Below are 26173 nucleotides of genomic sequence, written 5' to 3'. Positions count from 1 at the left end.
AGGCTGAAGCTAAGATCAAGTGCCAAATGTATATCCCAAAGTAAAGGATATATGAACTAAAATTATAAAGTTAACTTCTTCTATAACTATAACCTATGCTGCTATCCAATTCTGTTATGAGCTAAGCCCCAGGGAGGAGCTCAGGTTACTCCTGACACTGTCTACACCAGTACTACTACCCATTAGACATATACTAGAAGCCACACATGCAATTTTAATAGTAGTCACATTGAACAACAAAATATTAAATTAATTACAATAATATGTATATCATTTAACCCATCATATTCACAATATTATCATTTCAACATGTAATCAACATAAAAGTTATTGATAGACATTTTACATCTTTTTCATTCAAACTCTTCGAAATCTGGGTGTATTTTACACTTATAGCATGTCACCTATCAATTTGTATGCTATATTTTAAAGCAGAAATACTTAACTTCAGTTTAGATTTCATGAAATTTATAATTTAAAACATGGATTCATAAAGGAAGTTGTTCCAAAGATACTTAAAATGTTTCTAATAATTAAATCAAGTACCAAAAATTCACTGATCTTTAATATATGCACATCCACATTAACAAAACTGGTTCATTATATTTATAAGAATTGATTTGACTTTGAAGAAAATGTGTATCAGTTTCAAAACTACATCTATCCAAGTTAAGTAAATGAATTCGCTTTTGTATCAACAAAGTATTCATCAAATTGAATTCAAAGAGATGGTACAAATTAAAAAGCAATTCTAAATTTATCATTATCAACAATGCATTCATCAAATTGTTCCTGTGGCTCTTCACAGCAAGTTTACTTAACACGGCATATTACAATTGAAATCATCTGTATATTTATTCATTTTTTAAAGATGTATAAAGACATGGCTATTGATTTGTATTATTGAAAGTGTCAATTTCAAAATCAGCTAGGTTATAAAAATGTTTTTGCTTTTCTTGGAGCTTCAAATTTAGCTCATGTGTATGCAGTGTGATATTGGTGAGAAAAAGTAAATCAAAATGAAACTGCTCTTTGTCTTTGATTATTGAGTATTTATCAAGTATTCCTTTCTCCAGATTTAGTAGTATAGCCATCTTTGTAAAACTCTTCACCTCAACCACTGAGTACTGGCAAAGAGCACAAGATCATTAAATTCATTGTCTTCTACTGCTTATAATAATTCCATAAACTGGCAATGATTAAAACCATTTACACATAAATGAATGTATTTAATAACTGATTTCAAGATACTTTTGGTAGAGCCTACTTTAGAAAACTGAATGCAAATATTTTCAATATGTATCGTATAGTAGAATGAGGCAATATGGGAAACATTCATCTCTCTTTTAAAAAATTCCATAAATCTTGGTATTTTTCTACCATACCTGGAATACCATCTTCCATGAAAAACTAACCATGTAAACATTTTCGTTTAAGTCTACACCACAAGTTCATTTATTTAGGGCATGTATTGATAGTTCTTTGTAAATCTAGAAATCCTTCGAAACAAACTGTGTGGAAAGCATTCACTGGGTGGTGCCTCATGTCACATGACTCATCTAAAGCCAAAGAAAAATACTTGCCATTTTCAAACTTGGCTCAATTGATTTTAATTATTAGAATAGCCATGTATTCTACAGGCAATTGTCTGATCTCTCACTTTTAGACTTTTCCTCATAATTTTCCAACAAAATTTTGATAACTGAAATAATTTCTCCCATAACTTCTCCAAAATAATTTCTCCTATAATCTCTCCAACTTAAAATATTTTGTTCTTTTTTTTTTTTTTTTTTTCTTCAGGTACCTGGGTGGTTCAGTCGGTTGAGCGTTCAACTCTTGGTTTCAGCTCAGATCATGATCTCACGGTTTCATGGGTTCGAGCCCCACACTGGGCTCCGCACTGACAGTATAGAGAGAACTGGGATTCTCTCTTTCCCTCTCTCTCACACACTCCCTCTTTCTCTCTCTCTCTCTCTCTCTCTCTCTCTCTCTCTCTCTCTCTCGCTCTCTCTGCCCTTCCCCTGCTCATGCTGTCTCTGCCTCTTTCAAAAATAAATAAACTTTAAAAGTTTTTCTTTCTTAGAAGAAGAACCAAGGTGGCCAAAATTACATTCTCAGATACTGCTGAAATCATATACGTTTTTTTTACTGTACATTTAATTCTGATTTCTGGCAACCAATTTCATAAATTCTTTCTTTAATATTGAGGAGACACCTGTCATCAAATTCACTCTGTATTTGCTGAAAATGTCTCTTAAGGCAGTCATCTTTATGACCTTTAATTTGTTTTATGTATTTTCCAAGCAAATCACTTTTTTTCCCCCCTCAGCACAGAAAATAGAATTGTCATTACTGTGAAATCTAGGGCATATGTTCTTCCATTCTCATTCCATCCTTTCTTGTTCTAGTTGTGGTACTAGTTTCTGTGTCTCTACTCAATTCTGCATCAGTTACATACTGCATATGCTTAAATATTTTCCATACTTCGTTTTTACACTATGGAGCTAATGTAATGATATAGTAATTAAAATAACCATTATTATATCTATAAATCAACATAAAACACATGCCATATATAAATAATGTGTAACAAATATTTCCATGTAGTTACCAGTTACAAAACTATCATTATAACTTATGCTGTCTACATAAAAAATTCAAATAAACACATTACAATGTTATATGGATGTGCAGAAAAAAATCATTTATTTTCAGAAAACCATTTGAATTATTCCACTGACCCCAAATGAACTGGGTATCTGCTTCTGTAAAATATTAAAAAACAACATGCACGTGCCTGACACACACCTACAATACAATGGTGTCTCACATGACGCAACAGAAAAGTAAAATGTAGTCTTATCACAAAATGAAGCAGTGCTTAACTGAAAAACATTTTACACCACTTTAGTTTTATAAGTTAAATTTTAATTAATTAAAAGTAAATAAAATTAAAAATTCAGTTCATCAGTCATACTAGCCAGATATCAAGTGCTCACAGCCACATGCAGCTAGTAGCTATCATACTGGACAGTGGAGATCTATACACTTAAGGTTAAATAAGGTGCTTTGAAAGAGTTATCTTAGAAGAGATAAGAAAGATTTGAATGTAAGTGCGTTACTCAGGTTTTCCCCCTTGGCCCTACTTTTTTTAGTTCTCAGTATAAAGAAAATAGAATTGTTAACTATGACAGGATTAGGAGGTAACAAAGATCTGTTACTCTAATCCCCTTAGCACTGTACTTTCTTAAAGTTGACTTTCTCTTATTTTGCTAAATGCCTTCTTTTTCTATTACACAGCCAGACATCTAAAAACATAGGAAATGTGATTACCACAAATTTCATGAAATTTATTTATTTTTATTTATGCAATAAATATCAAAACATGTCAATTCCCAATAAAATTCCCTGCACTGCTAAAGGTTTTATTTCCATAAATACATATATTCATTTCTCAGAGATGTTTCTAAGGATCTGAAATATTTTCACTGAAACTAAGGAGTTAATGAAACATTCAGTATAAGGACATAAAATGTTCAGAAAATTATTTAGAGAAACATGGCTCTTTAAAATGTAATTTTACATAAGATATTGATGGGTACATAAAATATTCAAAAATGATTGCTAATAGATGCAAGGTTTCTTTTTGGGGAGATAAAAATATTCTAAAATCAAACAGTGCTGATGACTCCACATTCTATAAATATACTGAAAACTACTGGATTGTATATTTTAAATGATGAATTTTATGGTATGTGAATTATATCTCAATAAAGCTGCTATACAAACATTCACAACTGCCTCCTACATTTATGTGCAAACTATTAGTGAAGAAGACAAGTCTTCCTCAGTAATCACATCTCAGATCTACAATATTACTATTGCATATGTTGAAATAAGACAGACATCAAAAACTCATATAATTCCTACTGGCTTTACATATGTATGGAAATGCACACAAATTGAATTACAAGAGAGGATACACATAAAAAAGATAATATGGGACTTTAACTTCATGTATATTGCTCTAATTTTTTATATCACATAGTCATACATGACTTGTATAATGAAAAATAAATGTTTTGAAAATATAATAACCTGGTTGATATATGATCTCTCTTCATTTACATTTTCCCTCCCTTCCTTTATACGTTTTACTTGAAATACTTGTCCCAAATTCTAGAACTGTTCTTATAAGAATCCTGATAACCAAAGACTTTCATTAAGTATGCTTTCTATGCTCCCCTATCAAAACATTTGGAGAACAAGAAAATAATGAAAAATACACATACTTCACTCCTTACCAGACATTAAGCTTTACCTTCTCTGCCAGGTATTTTTTTTTTCTCTCTCTCTAGGTAAACCCAGCACCTAATACATCATCTGAAACAGAGTAAGCATTCAACAGAGTTGTCGAATGAACCAATAATGAATGTGGTCAGTCTCATGTGGAATATACACTCTGTCCACCTTCCTTCCTCAAAGAACACTAAACTTGTTCCAATGCCCACCCTCCCCTATGAAGTCTATGAAAAAGCTGACCTACTCCAGCTCCAGGTTACGCCTGACTGGGTAAGAGCAATCCCATTTCCTTTGCCAGTTCAAGAAAGAATATGTGACACATGAGAGGAGATCTGCTACCAGAAGAGGGTTCTTGAAAAGGTGTTCTTGCTCCTTATGGACATTCCCTGTCTGAAACCTGCTTGGTACCTTCCACCAGCTTGAGGACTAAGCCACTACAAAGGTCAGCAAAGCAGAGAGCCAAGAGGGGGAAGGTACTTGGGTAACCTCAGCAAGCTAATTAATCAACCATCCCTGCAGCTTAATTACTGAATCTCCTCTTATTACTGAAATGTCCTCATTATTTGAATAAGTTGAAGTTGCTGTTGTTTGTAGTGAAATGCAACTATCTGATAAAATTTCTGTGGTGCTATAAGTTGATCAGAATCACAAGTATGGCAAAAATAACAATACAGATATTGAAGTTTTTGGTACTTTTTAACCAAACTACTCAGCCTGGATTCCCAACATTGTTCTAAGCATACCTCAGGTTTGGTTGAAGGGCCATAAGTTGGCTGATATGCTCAGGTAGGAGTCAACTTGTGAAGGGCAGACAAAAGACAACCACAGAACAAACTCCCGGAAGCAGAATTCCCAGAAAACACATAACATTCAATTGCTGCACTTTATCCCTTATTAGAGGACTAGTGTCAGAAGGGATGCAGAATGACATTTGTTCCAGGATTCCCAGCATTCATTTCTACAAGGCTTCCCAGGTGGTATCCTCTCACTAATGGCTACACTAAGTGGTTCCATTTGGAACCTAAGACAAAATGTTATCATCTACAAGAGAAAAACATTTGGTAGACAGACTTCTTTATTCTAAACACCTAAAAGAACTTCCATAAACATTAAAGAAAAATAAAAGATTTTAAACAATTGAAAACACTTTTTTCCAAAAACTAAAACACATTGGAAACTTGGTGCTGAATCAAGTTCCCAAACATCAGAACAGCTGTAATCACAAAATAACTGCAAAGAAAGAAAAAAAAACATCTAAACAGAATGTCCAGTTTAAAATCCAACCAATCAGCTCCTTAGAAACCAGTTTAGTCAAGACTTCACAACAATGAAAATCAAAATGTCTACAAAGCAGGCAAACTCAACACAGTAAAACACTAAGGAAACCAGTAAGTCTCCTCTTTTTAAACTTTAAATTATGTATTTTCTGAGAATGCCAATGGTAGAAACAGTTTATACATTTATTCAATATGTTTATTGAGTATCAGTGTTAACTAGACTTACCAAGGTAATCATTTTGCAATATACACAAATATCAAATCATTATGTTTATACATCTGAATCTAATATAATGTATTAGTTATACCTCGATAAAAATATTTATGGAATATAAATGATTTATTCAATACTATGAAAGGAACTGAACTTTTATTCAATTATACTTATGTTCTAGATCTGTGCTAGACCTAAGGGATACAGATTAATATGACAATGCCTGGTCTTCCAAAGTTTACAGTGTAGTAATCCACCCATCCCCCACCCCCTCACTCTCATTGTCCACATGCCCTATCTCAAACCCTTCACCACCTTCCACCCATATGATTCAAGCCAAACACTTAAAAGTCATTCTGAATTCTTTCTTTCAACGCACAATCCATCAGCAAGGCTTATCAGTGTTAGTTACCTCCAACAACATACACACAGAAGCCAACCACTTCTCATCAACTCCACTGCCAAGGCCCAAGTCCAAGCCACCAGCACAACACTCCTGCTATAGCAACAGACTCCTTCCTACCTGGTGTCCCAGTTCTACTCATGCCTCCCTCCAAGAGTCTGTTCTCCACCCAGCAGACACAGTGCTCTTCTCAGGACATGACAAGGATCATATCATTCTCTTGATCAAATCCTTCCGTTGCTGGAATAAACTGTGTGATCTAACCTATAACTACCTCTCTAATCCTATGCCCTCCATCTGGTCCCTCATGCAGTAAACACTAGCCTCATTATTTTCTTTGTTTCTGGCCTTTGAGCAGCCCATATTCATTGACATCTCTGTTCCTCGCTGGGTTCTTGACCCAGGTGCTCTTCATGTGACTGCACTCTCCATGTTCGGATCTCAGCACAGCCTGCCAGCCCTGCTAGAGTGAGAAAGTAGAAACTCAGGAGCTTCGCATTTTAGCTCACTGTTCTGTTCTATTTCTTAAAGTAAACATTTTGTTGAAGTGTAATGCAAATACAAAAAAAAAGAAAAAGAAAAAGAAAGAAAATGCAGAAACTTTAAGCGTACAGCTCAATGAATCTCACAAAGTAAACACACCAGTATGAGGAGCAGGCAGATCCAGAAACCGCACCCAGATGCCTTCCCAGGTCCCTGCTCCCAGTCACCATGCTCACAATGAGAAACTGCAGTCATGATTTATAATTTCATAAATTAGCCTTACATGTTTTTGAAATTTATGTAAACAAAATCATGCAGTAAGTACTTTGTCTCCTGCTTCTTTCACTCAATGTTGTTTTTTTGAGATTCAACCCTATTGTTAAGGACAGTTGTAGCATAAAACTTTATAATATACTGGAATGCATTTGGCCATTTACTTACAGGTGGACATTTGGGTTATTTCCAGTTTCAGAAATAACTCATCAAGCTGCTAAGAAAATTCTTATACAAGACTTCTAGTAAATATTTGAACATGTTTCTGCAGGGAATATGCCTGATGGAATTGCCACATTGTATCATATTCAGCTCTACTACAATACCACTAAATGGTTTTTAAATGCTGATGTAAAAACCTAGCATCAGAGGCGCCTTGGGAGGCTCAGTCAGTTTAGCATCTGACTCTTGATTTCAGTTCAGGTCATGATCTCATGGTTCATGGGATTGAGCCCCACATCAGGCTCTGTGCTGACAGCCTGGACTCTGCTTGGGATTCTCTCTCTCCCTCTCTCTCTCTGCCCCTCCCCTGCTTGCATGTGTTTCCTCTCTCTCTCTCTCTCTCTCTCTCTCTCTCTCTCTCAAAATAAATAAATAAATAAACTTTTAGAAAGTAAAAAAAAATAAATAAAAACCCAGCATCGGTGTAAATGAATTTCAGACAATCCTTGCAAATGTTTGACATTATATTTTTAATTTTAATCATTCTGTTGAATATATCATGGCATCTCACTATGTTTTCGGTTTGCATTTCCAAGATGACTAATGAAGCTGACCATCACTTCATATTTATTAGCCATTTGAATATCTTCTTGTGTGAAGTGCCTATTCAAGTGTTTGTCCATTTTTCTTTTTATTTTTTTAATCAAATTATAAATATATTCAGGATATAAATCCTTTTTCAGACTAATCATTACAAATTTCTTCCCCTTTGTGATTGTGATGTGTTTTTCCTTCTCTTTATGGTATGTTCTAGTGAACAGTTCTTAATTTTACTGTTACCCGATTTTTCATTTTTCATCTACTAACTTCTGCTTTATGCATATGATTAATTGTGGTAAATTTTCCATGGCTTATTTGATCAACTGTCACTGAGTAATGTTTTATGTATGTCACTTAGGGCACCCATAAATTATCTCTCTATACTTTCCAGTTTTATCTTCCTGCTTACTCTCTCTGCAACTGAGTAGAATGTGTTTAAGTCTTCCATTAGGATTGTGTCTATTTCTATTGCTAGTTCTTTCAGCTTTTGCTTTTACAGTTGAAATATATATACATACATACATATATATGTATGTATATATGTATGTATGTATGTATATATATTCTAGTGTATGAAATATACATACATATATATATACTTTATGTATGACCCAGTTGTTTCTTTTTTCTCACTTCATGCCTGATTTTTACATTAGTAAAATTCTTTTATTATCCAATCTTTTTCCTTTAATTAACTTGTTAGTTAAAATAATCTTTTACTATTATTTTAGATAATTTAGTTAAATTTACTTGATGATGCTAGAACTTTGGAACTCTTAAATTCCCTTTGTTTCCCTCCTGCCTTTCGAATTGTTCTTATCACTATATAAATTGTATATATTTTCAAACACATAAAACATTATTATAATTATTTAGTACCATCCACATTTATATTTATTCACCCATATATTTATCCTCTGTTGCTTTCACTCCATTCTGCATTTCCATGTTTCCATCAGAATTCATTTTTCTTTCTCCCAGAAGAGCTACCTCATTTTAGTATTTCTTTGGTGCAGATCTGCTGGATTTTTCTTGTCTGAACACATCTTTATTTCCCTTTAATTTTATTGGCAATACTACTTACTAAGCAAATCAGATTTGGAAGGCCTGAAATTTACCTGTTCTAAGTGAAAAGCATCAAATTCTTTATACATTCATTTAGTTTTACTGTAACAAGGAAATCTATATATATACTTTTAAGATTTAGAGCTATTTTCTTTCCTTTTCCATGAAAGAAAAACAAAATTTATAAATAAACAGGAACAAAAGTATAACAAAAAGCATCAATTCCAAAAAATTTTATACAATTTGGGTGATTCTTCATCAAGTGTTAGAACTCATCATTGGAAGAAAATTTTACTTTAAAGCTATAATATTAAACTTTAATTAAGCATACCCAAGGACAAGCCATGTGTCTAAATATCCACCTAATGCCATTATATTTTCAAATTTGCTTCTTCTCATTCTCTCTCCTTTTAACACTAAAATACCCAAACATCTCAAACCTGTCCTTTCCCTGTTTAATATAATTCCATTTTATTATACATATTTTTTTATTTAACAAAATGCTTGTATATGGTGATAATGCTAAATGTCCATATTTATACAGAGACATAGTGTAATCTCCTAGCCCTTTAGGAAAAGGAAGTCAAAGTCAAGGATTTTAAGCATAAGGATGAGCAATCTTCAAGCTTCCAGTGGAGCAAACGGAACAAATTTTCTTCTCTCCCATAGTGCATGGCGATGTTACATCCACATCACTGCATTCACATTTTTGAGACAAAAAGGGATAAGTAACTTGAATCCGAAATAGATACATTTTTTCCCATTGATTGTTTCCCACAAAATAAGTAGAGAATCATATCATAAAGATTAGAACAAAGCAATTGAGCACAAAAGGAAAAAATAGGAGATGGCAACTTGCTTCCAGAAAATATAAAATTTTAAGAAACTAAAGGTTAGAATCTATTCATATTCTTTTAGCTATCTTCCTGTTCAACCTTTCTCCTTCTTCCACATCATCACCATTTTCATCTTCTTCCCCTTTATCTTCATCCTCTTCATTATCAATATTTTCCAAGTCTTATTCATCATTATGAAGTCAGCTTCTTCTCCTTCCCCTTCTCTATCCTCCATATAAGGAGCTAAACTATCACTTAATAGATCTGGCTAAATAGTATCTTTGATGAAGTCTCCTAATTCACCTGCTCCACAGCCAAATGATTGGTGAACCAGGTGAAGAAGGTCAGAGATTTGTGATGGTACCTCTTCAAGAAAATTTTATTTTGTGTCTGACATGAACATTTCATCAAGTCCTTCCTAGCTTCCCATTTGATCTCAGTCAACACCAAAATTGGTTCCCCACTCTTATTGAGATAAATGTATTTTAAAGTAAATATTTTCAGCAAAATAAAAACATATTTTATAATATGACTCAATATCTTTAAATTCTGTCACTTTAGTTTTGAGAAAATAGCTCAGCATCTCTTCCTCCTTATCCACAAGCAAGGCAGTCATTTGCACATGATTGATGAACATTAATTACCCCTAAATTTGGGATCTGGGAGATCAAATATGACTCTTTCAAATGGTTTGCAAAGTTTGTTAGACTTTTGTTCTACTTTGAAAATTTCCTCGCTAGATTCTTTGTAAAGTCTATTCCAATGTACACATCTGTGTATGCAAATGCTTCCAATTGTTCTTTCCCTCCCTTCAGTGAATTCAGAGTGGCAAGTATTTCCTCTGGCTGGGATTTGGAAGTAGTCTTGATTTGCTCATTTGCAGAGGGTGAAGACTTAAGGTTAGGGCTAATGCTGTGAGAAAAATCCAAAGAACCAGTCACATAGGGAAATATTCACATCTGAAGATGCTCAAAGAACGCCTCCACCTTTTCATATTTTTGCTAGATATAGAATTCTAGATTGGCAACTGTTTTCTATCACCTTAAAGATGTTATTCAGTTGTTGACTATCCTTATTACCTTTTTATCTTTTCTGTTAAATATCAGCTTTTGGAGTGATTGTTGCTGTTTTGAATGTAAGGTCTCTCTTTCTTTCTTTCTTTTTTCCTGGCTGCTTTTAAGATTGCTTTAGTTTTCAGCAGTTTTACTAAGGTATATGTAGGTGGGTTGTTTTTCATTTTTTTTTTGTTTGTTTTTTAATTGATGCTGCTTTAAGGCTCACAGAGTTTCTTCAGTTTTTCAGGTAATGTTTTCAAAGAGTTCTGTGGGGCACCTGGGTGGCTCAGTCAGTTAAGTGTCTGACTTTGGCTCAAGTCACTGATCTCATGGTTTGTGAGGTGGAGCCCCACATCAGGCTCTGTGCTGACAAGCTGGAGCCTGCTTCAGACTTTGTGTCTCCCTCTCTCTCTGCCCCTCCCCTGCTCATACTCTGTCTCTCTCTCATACTCTCTCTCTCTCTCTCATAAATAAACATTACCAAAAAATGTTCTAAACAAAAAAATAAATAAAATACAGAGTTCTGGAAAATTCTCAGCCATTATGTCATCGAATTTCCTTCTGTCCCATTTTCTTCTTCTTGCTCTTCAAATGCTAAAAAGTCATAACATTATAGATACATTATATATTTTCACTGTCTCATGTATCGATTTTTAGTTCCTATGCTTCATTTTCAATCTTTCTATCAACTTCTTTTCCTCTTCATTAATCCTGTCATTTGCTCTGTAATATATATAATTCAAATACTGAGTTCTCAGCTTCAGTTATTATATTTTTTCTCTTCTAGAATGTCCATTTGACATTTACACATCAAGTTTTGGTGTAAAATTCTCCATCTTGTTATTTATCTGTTTCACCTTCATTTGCTAGAACATATCAGTCATGATCATTTTATAATTTTTCTTCTTTTTTTTAATGTTTATTTATATTTGAAAGAGAGAGAGAGAGAGGGAGAGAGAGAGAGGGAGAGAGAGCAGGGGGAGGGGCAGAGAAAGATGGAGCCAGAATCTGAGGCAGGCTCCAAGTTCTGAGGTGTCAGCACAGAGCCTAACATGGGACTTGAACTCACGAGCTGTGAGATCATGACCTGAGCCAAAGTCAGATGCTTTATTGACTAAGCCACCCAGGTGCCCCAATCATGTCCTCATTTGCAGCACACCTGGGTGGCTCAGTTGGTTAAGCATCCAGCTCTTGATTTCAGCTCAGGTCATGATCTCATGGTCATGAGGTCGAGCCCCATGTCGGGCTGAGTGTACAACCCGCCTGGGATTCCCTCTCTCCGGCTCACTCTGCCCTTCCCCACTGGTTCTCGCACTAAATAAACAAACAAACAAACATGTAAAAAAATAAAGTCCTCATTTGCTAATTCCAATCAATATCTGAATACAATATCTGAAACACATTATATGTCATCTGTCAGTTTCCATTGTCCAGCTTTTCTCTCAGATTTAATCATATGGTCCTATCTCTTAGCATCAAGTCATTTTTAATTAAGTGCTGAACCCTGTATATTAAGAAATTTTAGAGAATCCAGATACTATGTTTCTCCAGAGTAGGCTCACCCTGACTTTGGCCAGGCAGAGTAGAAAGTATTCATCACAAACTAATTAGGGAATAAGCCGATTCAAGGCTGGGTTGCAGTTGTAGCAGGCTTCACCCAGCCTCAGTTGACCAAGTTCCTACCTCATAGCCCTCCAGCGCTTCCAAGTGAAAGCACTGTGCACTGAGGGCCCCTCCTCAGCAACATGAGACCGCAGAACACTCTGCTTTTCCAAAGTGTGTGGCTTAGCTTTAGCATTCTGCCACGCAGTTTCATAATTTGGCAAATGTCTTGAGGAGGAATCAGCAGTGTTTTTAGTTCTTTTAGATCTCCAACATTGTCACTCCAACCTCACAAGTCTGCCAAAAGCTCTACCTATTCTGCTATGTTCAAACACTCTCAGCTCTACATGGGCTGAGATCAGATTTTTTCAGCCTCTTGCCCATAATCCAGACTCAGCAAAAGTCTGACCATTTTCCCAAGTGAAAACAGGCTGCAGGTTGTCAATTCACCTCTCCAAGTTTTCTCCTCTCTGGAGCCTCAGACACTGCAGTACTCCTTGCCAAAACAGTTCTGATGGCCCTACACAAATCTGTCTTTGTAGATCTCAGCAGTATTATCAATGTGTTCAAGCTCTTATCTGACGTAAATTTTCTTGCCCTATTTTTTTTTCTTTATATCCACATGACTACATATCTTTGTATTCTTTTTTTTTAACGTTTATTTATTATTGAGAGAGAGAGAGACAGAGCTTGAGCATGGAAGGGGCAGAGAGAGGGGGAGACACAGAATCCGAAGCAAGCTCCAGTCTCTGAGCTGTCAGCACAGTGCCCAATGCGGGGCTCTGAGCCACCCAGGAACCCCATCATTGCATTACTTCGTAGGGGTGATTTATGTCTAACTTTCCCTACTGAAACATAAGTCCCAAGAGAATAAGGGCCTTGCTTTATCCTCAGGGTAAAGCCAGATTGAATATTTCCTGACCCTGGTATCCTTCCTCATTCTATCATGCTTCATTCACTTGCTATGCCTATTTTTGTGGCTATATTGCTTTTCAGTATGAGAAAAGAGAAAAACTAATTCTATATGTATTCTTAGTCAAAAACCCTTAATCCCCCCTCTTCATATTTCCTTACTTTCTCCTCAATGAGAGAGGTAAATTAGAGATACAGTCACTTTGGGTTTCTCTCCTTCATGGTTCCTTCCCTTCATTTGACTGTTGAAACCCTCACAGTCATTCCTCTCAATGTCCAACTCCTTGTTTTAGTAAGTAGACTTTCCCTCAGGCTCAAAATGTGCCTTCTACCACAGGCTAAAGACCTGTCTGTCTCTCTCCAGGCTCTCTCATATCCTCCATTCTGATTATGCTGCAAGCTATGTCTGAGTCAGGCCACAATTCTCCATGCAATCAATGGGCAAATATATTGAGAATCTACACTGCAGGCCCAACTGTTGCCTGCAAAGGCGAAGATTTAAAACACAAAGTATAAAGGCCCCACTTTGTACACTTCCAGTGCAAAGGTCAAGATTTAAGAAGCAGAGTATAAAGTCCTCACTCTGACTGTGGTCCCAATCACATTCTCCAATCCAGCTTTTCTAGAGCCATGAACTTAGAGAGTCACTGTATGCTCATTAATGAGATAGATTTTTTTTTCAAATTTTTATTTAAATTCTAGATTGTTAACATATAGTATAATAATGCCCAAGAGTAGAATTTAATGATTCATCACTTACATATAACACCCAGTGCTCAACATGACAAGTGCCCTCCTTAATACCCACCCATTTAGCCCCTCTGCCACCCACGTCCCTCCATCAACCCTCAGGTTTGTTCTCTATTGTAAAGATTCTCTTCTTGTTTGTTTCCCTCTCTCTCTCTCTCTTTTTTTCCCCTTCCCATATGCTCAAATGTTTTGTTTCTTAAATTCCACATAGGAGTGAAATTATATGGTAATTGTCTTTCTCTATCTGACTTAATGAGGTAGATATTTTAATCTACAATTGGCTCCTATCTTTCTTCCTTGATTAGAACCAAAGAGAGATAGAGAGAGGGTTATTAATTAGGAAACATCACCAGTGTCTAAGGCCTGGGGGTTGGGAAAGAAGTTGCCCAAAACAAACCATGTTTAAAGACCAATCACAGAACAGGCCCCAGCTTACCTGGTATGTACATTTACTGTATTTTGAAATAATAATTCACTGTAACTGTAGGAGATTAATAATTCTTACAAAACACCTGCAAATCTTATAATCATATTTCTATAGCTATTTTTTAGAAAACATGTTATTTACCCAGAGGTACAAAAGCTTTTCTGCTAACAAAAATCTAGAAGAACTATGATTATTTGATATTTTACATTTTGTGAAATGCAGCTCCCTAGTAGAATGTAATGACCAATAGTCCTCTGATGGTAAATGCCACTAGGTAATGCCACTAGCCTCTGATATAAAAAATGTAGCTGTTCTCATCAATCCTCAAGGCAACAGATTCAGAAAAATAAACAAATATAAAACTTTTTAAATGCCATTAAGTCATAATAATACAGGTAAAGCTGACTATGCTCATCATACTTTGTCCATCCTACAGTGTGTTACTTCTGAAACCCTTACAAGACCACAAGCTCCTTAAGAGTAAGAGCTCTAAAGAACCCAGAAGTGGGCCCAGCAACATATGGCAAAAATAATATAAAAACAAGGAGTGGGGTTAAAACATAAAAGACTTTTAAATACAGAGAACAAACTGAGGGTTGCTGGAAGGGTTGTGGGTGGGAGGGATGGGCTAAATGGGTAAGGGGCATTAAGGAAGACACTTGTTGGGATGAGCACTGGGTGTTGTTATAAATAGGGAATGAATCACTGGAATCTACTCCTGAAATCATTATTGCACTATATGCTAACTAACTTGGATGTAAATTAAAAAATAAATAAATAAAATTAAAATTAAAAACACAATAGAAGAAAAGAGCATGGACTTTTAAAAAGCAAAGTTTAAGCCCTGTTTCGTTGTCTTCCTAATGCTCTAAAATTACTTTTCTACTAAGTTGTAGATACTTTTCTCCTAAGGTTTAATAGCAAGAAATCAATTTGTATCTAAGTAAAATAGATTTGGGGGTGCCTGGGTGGCTCAGTCAGTTAAGGGTCCACCTTTGGCTCAGGTCATGATCTCACGGTTTGTGGGTTCAAGCCCCGCGTCAGGCTCTGTGCTGACAGCTCAGAGCCTGGAGCCTGCTTCAGATTCTGTGTCTCCCTCTCTTTCTGCCCCTACCCCACTCATGCTTTGTCTCTGTCTCTCAAAATAAATAAATGTTAAAAAAATTAGGTAAAAGAGATTTTAGTTTCTCTTATAAAAAGGTCACCCAAGGGCACCTCAGTGGCTCAGTCAGTTAAGCATCCCACTCTTGATTTGGGCTCAGGTTCGTGAGACTGAGTCCCATGATGGGCTCTATGCTAATAGCACAGACCCTGCTTGGGATTCTCTCTCTCACTCTCTCTCTCTCTCTCTCTCTCTCTCTCTGCCCCTCCCTTGCTCACACTCTGTCTCTCAAAATAAATAAATAAACATTAAAAAAAAAAAGGATCACCCAGAATTTGGATATTTCACTTAACTCTCCAGGTTTTACCTGGTTATTTGGGATTCTGCACATGAGTTCCTAACTAGCTGACAACAACTTTTTGTCCAGAGCACCACCTAATATTACTGAACCATGGCATGGTATTTTAGCTTAACCTGCATCAAATCATACCACTGAATACCCAACTGCACCCACTGAACTGTTCAAAACTGAGAGGCAAACATAGACTACCATAAGTGGGAGAGAGTCAGGGGATGGGGTTGAGACCTTCCCGGATCTCAGAATAGATGCAAAGTTCAGGAATGAATGACTCCACTGGAAATATCAGGATGGCACCAAGTTTCAAGAACTTACCAGGCCAGTTTCGAAACAAAAATCTCTTACAGGTATTAGAAGAGGATGCGAAGGGAAGGGAAGGGAAGGGAAGGGAAGGGAAGACCCACTGCAAAAAGAGCAGAGCTGTTTGCAGGATTCAAGCAGAACCAGATTCACCAGAGGCCACTTTGGAATATCTGAATAATAAGCTGGGCAGGTATCGAGGAAAATGCACAATCTGTGTTGCATTCTATAGGTGCCAAAACTAAAAAGTATGTGCAGGAAGCATAAGAGCCAGCGCCTGGAGAGGAGGTATCTGAACTGACTTGAAACACCAAAGGAAATATTAGAGAAAAAGAAGCTCTTGAAGATTTAAAAATAAAGGATGATTTAGAGTTTTAGCAACAGTACAAGAATGGATTTTGGTCTTTGAGCAAGGCTGAAATATACCACAAGCTAGAAACCACCTGGAAAAAAGTACATAAAAAGACTATTCTACAGAATGGAATACACTATAGACAATGTGGCTCGTTCCACTAAATTATCCATAGGAAGTATTTACAGTCAGTCAGGCACTGGTTTCCAACCTCAAGCTCTATGACTGGCCTGAGGCCCAAGAAATACAGAATTCTTCTACTAAGGCACTTAATTCTAAAAGAAAAGCAAAAACCTGAGGTTATCAAGAAACCTTAAGGACAGATGAGTCTCCTCAGACCCGAATATCAAATCTTGGCGGCCAACACGGAAAGAGGCTGAGGTGCTGTTGACAGCTCTGAAGTGGTGGACATCAGTAGGTCTCCAAGCTGTGCCCGTGGAGGGAGGGAAGGAGGCTGCAGCAGATGGCATCGATGCTCCCCACTGACCCCATTAAACCAGTCCCAAACTGACAGGGGCTCACACACACCAGCAGGCTCAATCCTAACTGGTGCCTCCAAGTTCTTTGGTATGACATGGCCACCTAGGGGTTCCTGGCCCTGTCCCCCAGAACTGTTGGCACTATAAGGAAAGTGCAAGTATAAACGGAGAAAGAGCGATGCCACGTGCTCTCTCACAGGACATCATTTTCCAGACTATCATAAGTATCTGGTTCACATTCCAGGTTAACTGTTGGCTTGAGAAGGACAACCTGTTTTGAGGACTGCAGGTGGTTAACTTTGGAGCTATGGGCCATAATAGAAATGACTTACCAATGTTCATAGCAGCACTCTCAACAATAGCCAAATTATGGAAAGAGCCTAAATGTCCATCAACTGATGAATGGATAAAGAAATTGTGGTTTATATACACAATGGAATATTACGTGGCAATGAGAAAAAATGAAATATGGCCTTTTGTAGCAACGTGGATGGAACTGGAGAGTGTGATGCTAAGTGAAATAAGCCATACAGAGAAAGACAGATACCATATGGTTTCACTCTTACGTGGATCCTGAGAAACTGAACAGGAACCCACGGGGGAGGGGAAGGAAAAAAAAAAAAAAAGAGGTTAGAATGGGAGAGAGCCAAAGCATAAGAGACTGTTAAAAACTGAGAACAAACTGAGGGTTGATGGGGGGTGGGAGGGAGGAGAGGGTGGGTGATGGGTATTGAGGAGGGCACCTTTTGGGATGAGCACTGGGTGTTGTATGGAAACCAATTTGTCAATAAATTTCATAAAAAAAAAAAAAAAAAGAAATGACTTAAATAACCAGTCCCAAAGGGCACACCAGCGAAGGGAAGGCTCATTATCTCCCTCTGAGAGGACTCAAAGGGTTCCATGAGAAGAAGATTATAGGACCAGTTATTCTCCTTTCTCTCTGATCCTTCTGAATTTGGTACCTCCAAAGCTAAAATAATAAAAACGACTCAAGGCTGGGAAGCTGCTCATTCAGTTAACTTAATAAATAATAGGATTAAAGCTAGCAGGCGGTAAACCTTCAGAATTCAAAACATGTTGATTGTTTTTTATGTTTCCCCCCTAAAAGGTGAACCACTGGGACAGGTGTCCACCTGCCCTGCCCCACCCAGCAGCACAGCTCGGACTGGCTGACAATCCAAACTGAAAACCACACTAATAGGAGGAAGGACTAGACAGAGGAGTGGATGGGCACAGGAACTAAGGGGTTAAATGGATCAAAGGTCTCAGGTGAAAAAAGAGCAGGCCCAAAGAGGAAGGGGAGACTCTTCATCAGTGCTCTTCTGAACTGTGTAAAAAGTACAAATATTACTTATTCAAACTCCGAATATTAAATCATAAGTAAAATAAAATAGAGAGTAGCAATCACTATGTGAATGTAACATTACCTGAACCTGTAATATATAGAATCTATAGCTGTTTGGGCGGCAGTGAGGAGAGGGGATACCTGTGTGAAAACAGGTAATAACATAAAGACAATAAAGACCCATGGGAATAGGTCATGCAAAACCAGATGACCTACACTGCTTCCCTGCCAACTGTACAACAGTTCAGATGCAGCCTCCTTAAGTTTCCTGCAAGTACAGGAATAAAAATCACAATCATTATCTGCTTCACAATGCCTCACAACCAATGGTGCAAAACATTAACCCATTGTGCTCAAGTTTTGGGGACAAATATGAAAAGCCATTAACAACCTCATAAAATTATGTAAGTCATCTTTTTTTTATTTGTCACATAGATGTTTGATTTCTGAAAACTGTCACGGTAAAAAAAGAAAAAAATAACTGCTGAGAAAATTAAGACCTTATAGAAAAATTGTAAAAGCCACTGAAAATATTATTATATTCATAAAAATAAACAACTAAAACAGCATGTGAAGTTAGGCAATTCAATAACATTTTCCACTTATAGTGAAGACTATATTATGAATTTCCATTTTCCATCTCCCACTGTAGAAACCTTTCAAGAGTCTCTTCCTCAAGCACCCCATTCCCCACTCCTAGCAGTTTCAGCAATATGGATGATTATTTAAAACACATTTTGTGGGGCACCTGGGTGGCTCAGTTGGTTGAGCATCTGACTCTTGATTTCAGCTCAGGTCATGATCTCAGGGTTGTGAGATCAAGCCCAGTGTAAGGCATGGAGCCTGCTTGAGATTCTCATTCCCTCTCTCTCTCTCTCTCTCCCTCTACCCCTCTCCTGCTCATTCATGCTCGTGCTCAATTGCAAAAAATTTTTAAAAAAATTTTTAATAGTAAAAAAAAAATATATATATATATATGTATGTATATAGCTAAGCTATAGTAACCAGTTATTTATCAAATACTAATCTAAGTGTAGCTGTGAAGGTATTTTGTGGATGTGGTCAACACCTATAATCAGTTGACTGTAAGTAACAGAGATTATTGCCAATACTGCATATGGCCAACCCTCAGCCAAGCAGTCAGAGGCCTTCACTGCCAACTGAGGTTTGCCAGAGATGTTCTGCCTCAACACTACAACATCAACTCCTATCTGAGTTTCTAGCCTGTAAGCCTGCCCTACAAATTCCAAGTTGCCATCCCAACAATCATGTGAACCAATTCCTCAAAAAATATATACCATGTATCTCCATCCCATTGGTTCTGTCGAACTGATCCATCCATGTTCAGAGAGACTTTTTCCGCGTAACTCTGAATGTCAGTATCCCACCCCTTTCCAATTTACTGATCCTGCTTCTCTCAGCCCCACCCACAGAGCTCAGCTGGCACCCTACTCATGGAATCCATCAAATACAATTCTTGGAACTGGTTTTCTTTTCCAAGGTTTTAACAACCTCTACACCTTTACTTCTCTTTTTCTATTTCTCAAGCCCTTCTTTTTCTAATGACTAGAAAAGAACAACAACAAATATAATTGGCATAAACTAAGATGAAAATTCTTACAATATACAGACATACATTGGCATTACAGATCCCTGCATTAGGGAAATTTCAGATTGCAAAAGACTGCCTAAGAGTCATAGTTCTTTAAATATATGTTCCTAAAAGTGAGGTAAATTTTAAAGTGGCATTTTTCATTCCAGTATGGAGTGCAGAACTGTTTCAATGCAATCAGAACTGCAATAGAGAAATAGAAGTTAAAAGAAAACTATAATTTCGTTTACAGAAATCAAATTCTTAATCCAGCACACAAACAGGCTTATTTTAAAATCCAAACATCCCATGTATGGAAAACTCCATATTCAATGATGAACCATAAACTTCAGGGTTCTGGAAGAATTGTCTAGTACAATATTTCAACAGTATTTTTTAATGCTAAACTTTCAAACTACTCAGGTCCTTTAAAATCAAAACATTCCAGTGTTTAGTCAACTGGAATCAATGCCTATTAACTCAGCCTCATAACTGCACTAAATAGTATAAAGAGAAACATTAAATATTTAAAATAACAATCACATCCTCACCTCCCACATCAACCTGTAATCCATATTTTCATCCAAGTCTTCAGGCATTCTCTTCTCTCCGGCAAACGGTCCAAACTTTTCACCCTGGGTAGTGATGATTACATTGAAAAGGAGTTAGTACAATAATGAAGTTACTAACATAAATGTATTTCTCTTCTGGAATTTTTTTTTCTCCAAACCTTCATGCCCAATGATTGAGACACATTTAAAGTATTAAACAATTTACGCAACACAAAATATTTACATATTTAAAATCCAACTTAATCTGTTTTAGCTTCACAGCCTGAATCCACAACACAGGAGCCAACATAAAAGGGTTAAATTGCACAACATTCAAATTCTGACAAGGTCTCTGGCAAGTGGTCTTAAAATGACAAGCACTGAGTTTTGCCTGCCTTGAGAGACAAGCCCACCAGGCAGAAAATCACCTGGTTTCCATAAAAATCATAAATTCATCCCAATTATGAACAAGAAGGAAGTAGGCTTGGCATTCTCAGAGGAAGACTGTTCATAAATAAAGTTTAAATTGCCCCGCCAATCTCTCAAACAGCCAAGGCAGCACACTGTGCACACGTTTCTCAAAGTGCAAGCTTTGAAGCCCACCTGGCATGAGAATCAAGAGCGATGCTTGTTCCAAATTCAGAATCCTGGGCTAACTCAAATCAGACTCTGGGAGTTGGGTGTGGGGAGCTGCAGTTTGACAAGTTCCTAGGGGTGAAGCACAGGTGGCTGGCCCCTGCACTTACTCGTGAGGCAGGTTCCAGGGTAAGAGACATTGTTTTCTCAACTAAGGCAACCAAAGCAGGCTGGAGAGACTTGGAGTGCAGTTGAGTTTGTCCAGCCACCCAGTCTGTAGAAATGTGTGCAAAGAAAACATAGAGCCTCTGTGAGAGTCCCCCAAATCTGCCTGTGCCTATTCTTCAGTAGAACCATCCCTTCTTAAGGGGAAGAAAAACCCAACAAAATCTCCAGGAGAACTTTTGATAAATGCTGCTGGAGGGAAAAACAACCACCAAAGCAATGTTTCGAGGAATATAAATTACTTAATGAACAACAGAAAACCTAACTCTGGAAATAGTAAAAGGTTAAAGCTTAAAAGAATTACAACTCACTAACCCAGCCCCTCATCTTACAAACAAAGAAATGAGATCCTGAAAACCTACAAAAAGAAAAAAAAAAAAAAAAAGGCAGAGGCCGGAAGACCTATTCTTGAATGTTAACTTAAGGACAAAAAAAAAAAAAAAAAAGAAAGAAAATAGCTACACATATTGCTCACATCAAGATTATAATCCTAAATAACCCAAGCACAAACACACCAAAGACACAGGGAGACTGTTATTTATAATAACAGGCACCTGGGTGGTTCAGTCAGTTAAGCTTCCAACTTTGGCTCAGGTCATGATCCCATGGTTTGTGGGTTCGAGCCCCATGTCAGGCTCTTGTGCTGACAGCTCAGAGCCTGGACCTGCTTCAGATTCTGTGTCTCTCTCTCTCTCTCTCTCTCTCTCTCTCTGCCCCTCCCCCACTTGTGCTCTGTCTATCAAAAATAAACATTAAAAAAAAAGAAAAATGTATATTTATAACATAGTGATATAAAGTTCAGTGAGCAAATTTCAGAGGCTGGAAACCAGCCCTGCTTCCCCAATCCTTCCAGACCTCACTAGCCACTTCATACTAGCATCACTTCTCAGGCAGACACAACAGCGCCAAAGATGCTTTCTTTTAAAAACTAATCGTTTTTCACCTCAACGTGGGAACTTACCAGTATTTAATGGCAGTTAAGAAAAGCTGTATCAGAAATGAAAGAAGAGGGGAGGGGAATTGATATATACTGAACTACCATGTGCCACACACCAAATAATCCTATGTGGGAATTTCCCCATTTAACAATGGAGGACACTGAGAATCAAACAGTTTAAATAACTTGTTTGATTAAGGTCAATCACCTGGTGAAGATCAGAGAAGGGATTAGGTACCAGCGGTTTATTCTGCTCAGGCACTGTCCACTCCACCACACCACCACTCAAAACCCTGACAATGACTGCATGACCCAATGCCCAGGCTGGCTCACACCTCCCTTCTCACTTTCCATTAGCTACAACATTCAGCAGCCATGTGGGCCATGCCTTGCTCATGCATCACTCAATACATTGACTGCTGAACTGAATGAAGAAACTGACAGACTGATGTTAAAGCCAATCTGGAAGACAGACCAAAAAATAAGGTGTGCTTTTGGTAATAACTTTGAGGATTTGGTATTAATGCATGTAGTTCATTCATCTTTTCACTCCGTCTAGTCATGTATTAGTGTTTACCAACCATTGCAGAAGGTAATAATCTAAGTACACAGTTTCTGATGCAGCTGACCTAGCCAGTCAGCTTCTCTCTGCAGTACAAATTTGGAGGAAAAAAAACCTGAATCCATCAATTCAGCAGTGTTCAAAGGACTGAAGAGGAGACATAGAAACCCAGGTAAATGTACTGGAAATCAGTTTAAAAGACTGCTTGGATGCATGTCTAACAAGATTATTAAAAGACTTAATGCTCTGAAAATTCAAAATAAGAATCAGGACTCCGAATTTAAAGCCTCACTATTAATAGTGAACTCTATCATAAACTCAATTATCAAACTATGATAATATGGCTTTCTGGTTTTTCTTCAAGCCATAGTAGGAAATACGTTTTGCATCTCAGCTTGGCATATTCACACATACACACAGAAACACAGATATAAAACTAAAATATAAATTTCTTGAAACAATACTACCCTTACTCTGTACAACACACTCCAACATTTTATACTCTACTTTACAAAAAAATACTGGTTCTCACCCAATAAGTTAATCTCACAGCTCACTAATGGCTTGCTATCCAGTCTGAAAAACACTGACATAAAAACATACATAGGAGAGGTAAATATGTAAGTATGCCGTGAGTATGTTAGCATGATCCGATCAAATAAACCTGAGTTTCTATAGCTGAAAGATTACAAAAATGTAGCGGCATCTGGGTGGCTCAGTCGGTTAAGCATCTGACTTCGGCTCAGGTCATGAACGGATGGTTTGTGGGTTCGAGCTCCGTGTCAGGCTCTGTGCTGACAGCTCTCTCAGAGCCTGAAGCCTGCTTCAGATTCTGTGTCTCCTTCTCTCTCTGGCCCTCCCCCGCTCGCTCTCTGTCTCTCTCTGTCTCTCTCTCAAAAATAAATAAATGTAAAAAAAAAAACTTTTTTTAAAAAAGATTACAAAAATGTAAATAGCCAACTCTTTTTGTTTTTTATTTTAGAGACAGAGAGCACATATGCAAGCAGGGGAGAGAAACAGAGAGAGAAATAGAGAGAGAAAGAGAGAGAGAGAGAGAGAGAGAGAGAATCCCAAGCAGGCTTCATGCTCAGTACAGAGCCCGACACGGGGCTCAATCCCATGATCCTGGGATCATGATCTGATTTGAAATCAAGAGTCGAAGGCTCAACCAACTGAGCCACCCAGGTGCCCCAAGATCATATGAGATTCCTGTAAATAGCCAACTCTTAATTATCCATAGTACTTGTGGTATGAAACGCTGCAGATAATTAAAACAATTTATATTTGACTTTAGATGAAAATTTTGTACTTACTAGACTACCTCTCACTCTGAAGCTTTCCCCTAAGGATCTTAGCAACTGCTATCCACCCCTTCTCTAACTCCGTGTTCCTTGTTGTTTCTACTATGCAAACAGCACTTTCTTATAATTTTATTGCATATCCTGCTTTATTTGCTAACCATTTCCCATGGGAATTCTAACCTAAGAGTAAGCCTCTTCTACCTCAGTGGGCTTCAAATCTGCTTGGGTAAAACACACCTCTGAAAGGACAATTTGGGGTACACACCCCATATATATGTGATTACTTTTCTTTTAGTTGAACCACATGAAATTGCCAATATTTGACCATTTCCAACCTGTGAAGTGAAAATTTTTCATATGATTCATGATAATACAAATTATATATACATATGCATATATATACATATGTGGGATTCATAACTAATGACAGGAAGGAAAGCAATATTTCAAACTATCTTCTTGAGAATTTCAAAATTTTTGAGCCGACTTCCTGTCATCACTGGTTTTACTCTCTGTGATTAAGCTCCTGAAGATCTCATTAGCAAAAAGAAAACTGTCGGCTCCCCCATTTTCTTGCTGTACACGTATGCCTACATTACTGATGTTACCTTCATTGCAAGAATTTTCCTAGAATTCTTCACTTCAAGCTCTTTCAGGGGTCACTATCTCCAATGCTCACAAGGTCAGGCAGGAAAGCAGCAGAACATCAGACATCCAACAACAAAAATGTAAAGGACACATTGGGAAGTGATTTGGAGGCAAGCTGGAAGGGCATGCCCACGTAAGCTTTTCCACTCCAACTGAGTGTTGCTATATCACAACAGGAACCTAATGTTGCTAAGTATCCGCAAATTTTTTAGAGAAGCTGACAACTCAAATGCATACACGAAATGACTACTTTTCTATGCTGGCAATGAATTCCAAGTTTTCAAAACTCTGAAGATCAAATAAAATGTGACTGCAAGACAAATTCAACCTGTAGACAGCAAATTTTCCAAGGCAAACTCACCTCTCAGACTGGTCCAATGCCCAGCCTACAATGGTGCTTCTTTGTTGCTTCTAAATAAAGCAGATAATTAATCTATTCAATTTGCCGCCCACTGGACTCTACAAAAACTTTTAATTTTTTTTTTTATATTTACTTATTTTGAGAGAGAGAGAGTCAGAGTATGAGTGGGGTAGGGGTAGAGAGAGAGGGAGACACAGAATCAGAAGCAGGCTCCAGGCTCTGAGCTGTCAGCACACAGCCTGACTCAGGGCTTGAACTCACGAACTGTGAGATCATGACCTGAGCCAAAGTCGGACGCTTAACCGACTGAGCCACCTAGAAGCTCCAACAATAACTTTTAATAGACAAAAAAATGTATGATTATGAATATGGGCTATTTCTTCTCATTTTGCTTGTATTAGTAAGAAGTTGAAAGCAAGATTTACTGCAAATATCTCTCTTAGAACAGTGGGAAAAGCAGTAGCTGAGACTTCAAGAGATCCCAATCCTAATCCCTGCTCTGCCATTAAAATAGGATGTCACAGGGGTGCCTGGGTGGCTCCTCGGGTAAGCATCTGATTTCGGCTCAGGTCAGATCTCATACTCCGTGAGCTCGAGCCCCGCATCAGGCTCTGTGCTGACAGCTCAGAGGCTGGAGCCTGCTTCAGATTCTGTGTCTCCCTCTCTCTGACCCTCCCCCATTCATGCTCTGTCTCTCTCTGTCTCAAAACTAAACATTAAAAAAAAAAAATAGGATGTCACAAACTTCTGAACTTCAGTTTCCTCACTTATAAAACTTAGGGATTTGGGGTAGCTGATTTATAAGATTCCTTCCAGGTCTTGAATTCTACTAGAAAGAGCAGCCTCCAAAGACCAAATCTGAGAATCAAAGAGAACAATTTGAGAATCAAAGAGAACCAAAGTGTAACTGATTAAAACACATTGGTAAATTCTTAATGACTGTCTGAGAAAATTAAACCTTGTTTGCCTTCATTAGAGGGTAACAACTTGTTAAAATTAATAGAGAGAAAGAACTAACATTTTGCCCTACCTTTTCAATAATACCCTAGTTCATGACAACCAGATAACAGCAAATAATGAGGGAAAGCTCTTCTTTACAGAGGAATGATAATTTATAAATAAAG

General features: G+C 37.3%; 1 protein-coding gene across 2 annotated transcripts in view; it reads right to left on the bottom strand.

Moving 5' to 3' along the window:
• PRDM5 (PR/SET domain 5) overlaps positions 1 to 26173 on the bottom strand; it is a 209456-nt gene that overhangs the window by 165501 nt on the left and 17782 nt on the right. For both annotated transcript variants that reach the window (XM_043569397.1, XM_043569404.1), the window contains exon 2: positions 20440 to 20523. In XM_043569397.1, coding sequence (XP_043425332.1) covers positions 20440 to 20523 — 84 coding nt within the window. The remainder of the gene's footprint in view (positions 1 to 20439; positions 20524 to 26173) is intronic.

The sequence above is a fragment of the Prionailurus bengalensis genome, chromosome B1 (genome assembly GCF_016509475.1).
Source record: "Prionailurus bengalensis isolate Pbe53 chromosome B1, Fcat_Pben_1.1_paternal_pri, whole genome shotgun sequence".
NCBI lineage: Eukaryota > Metazoa > Chordata > Mammalia > Carnivora > Felidae > Prionailurus > Prionailurus bengalensis.
Note: the sequence above shows the minus strand (reverse complement) of the source record. Positions and strands in the feature narration are given on the sequence as shown.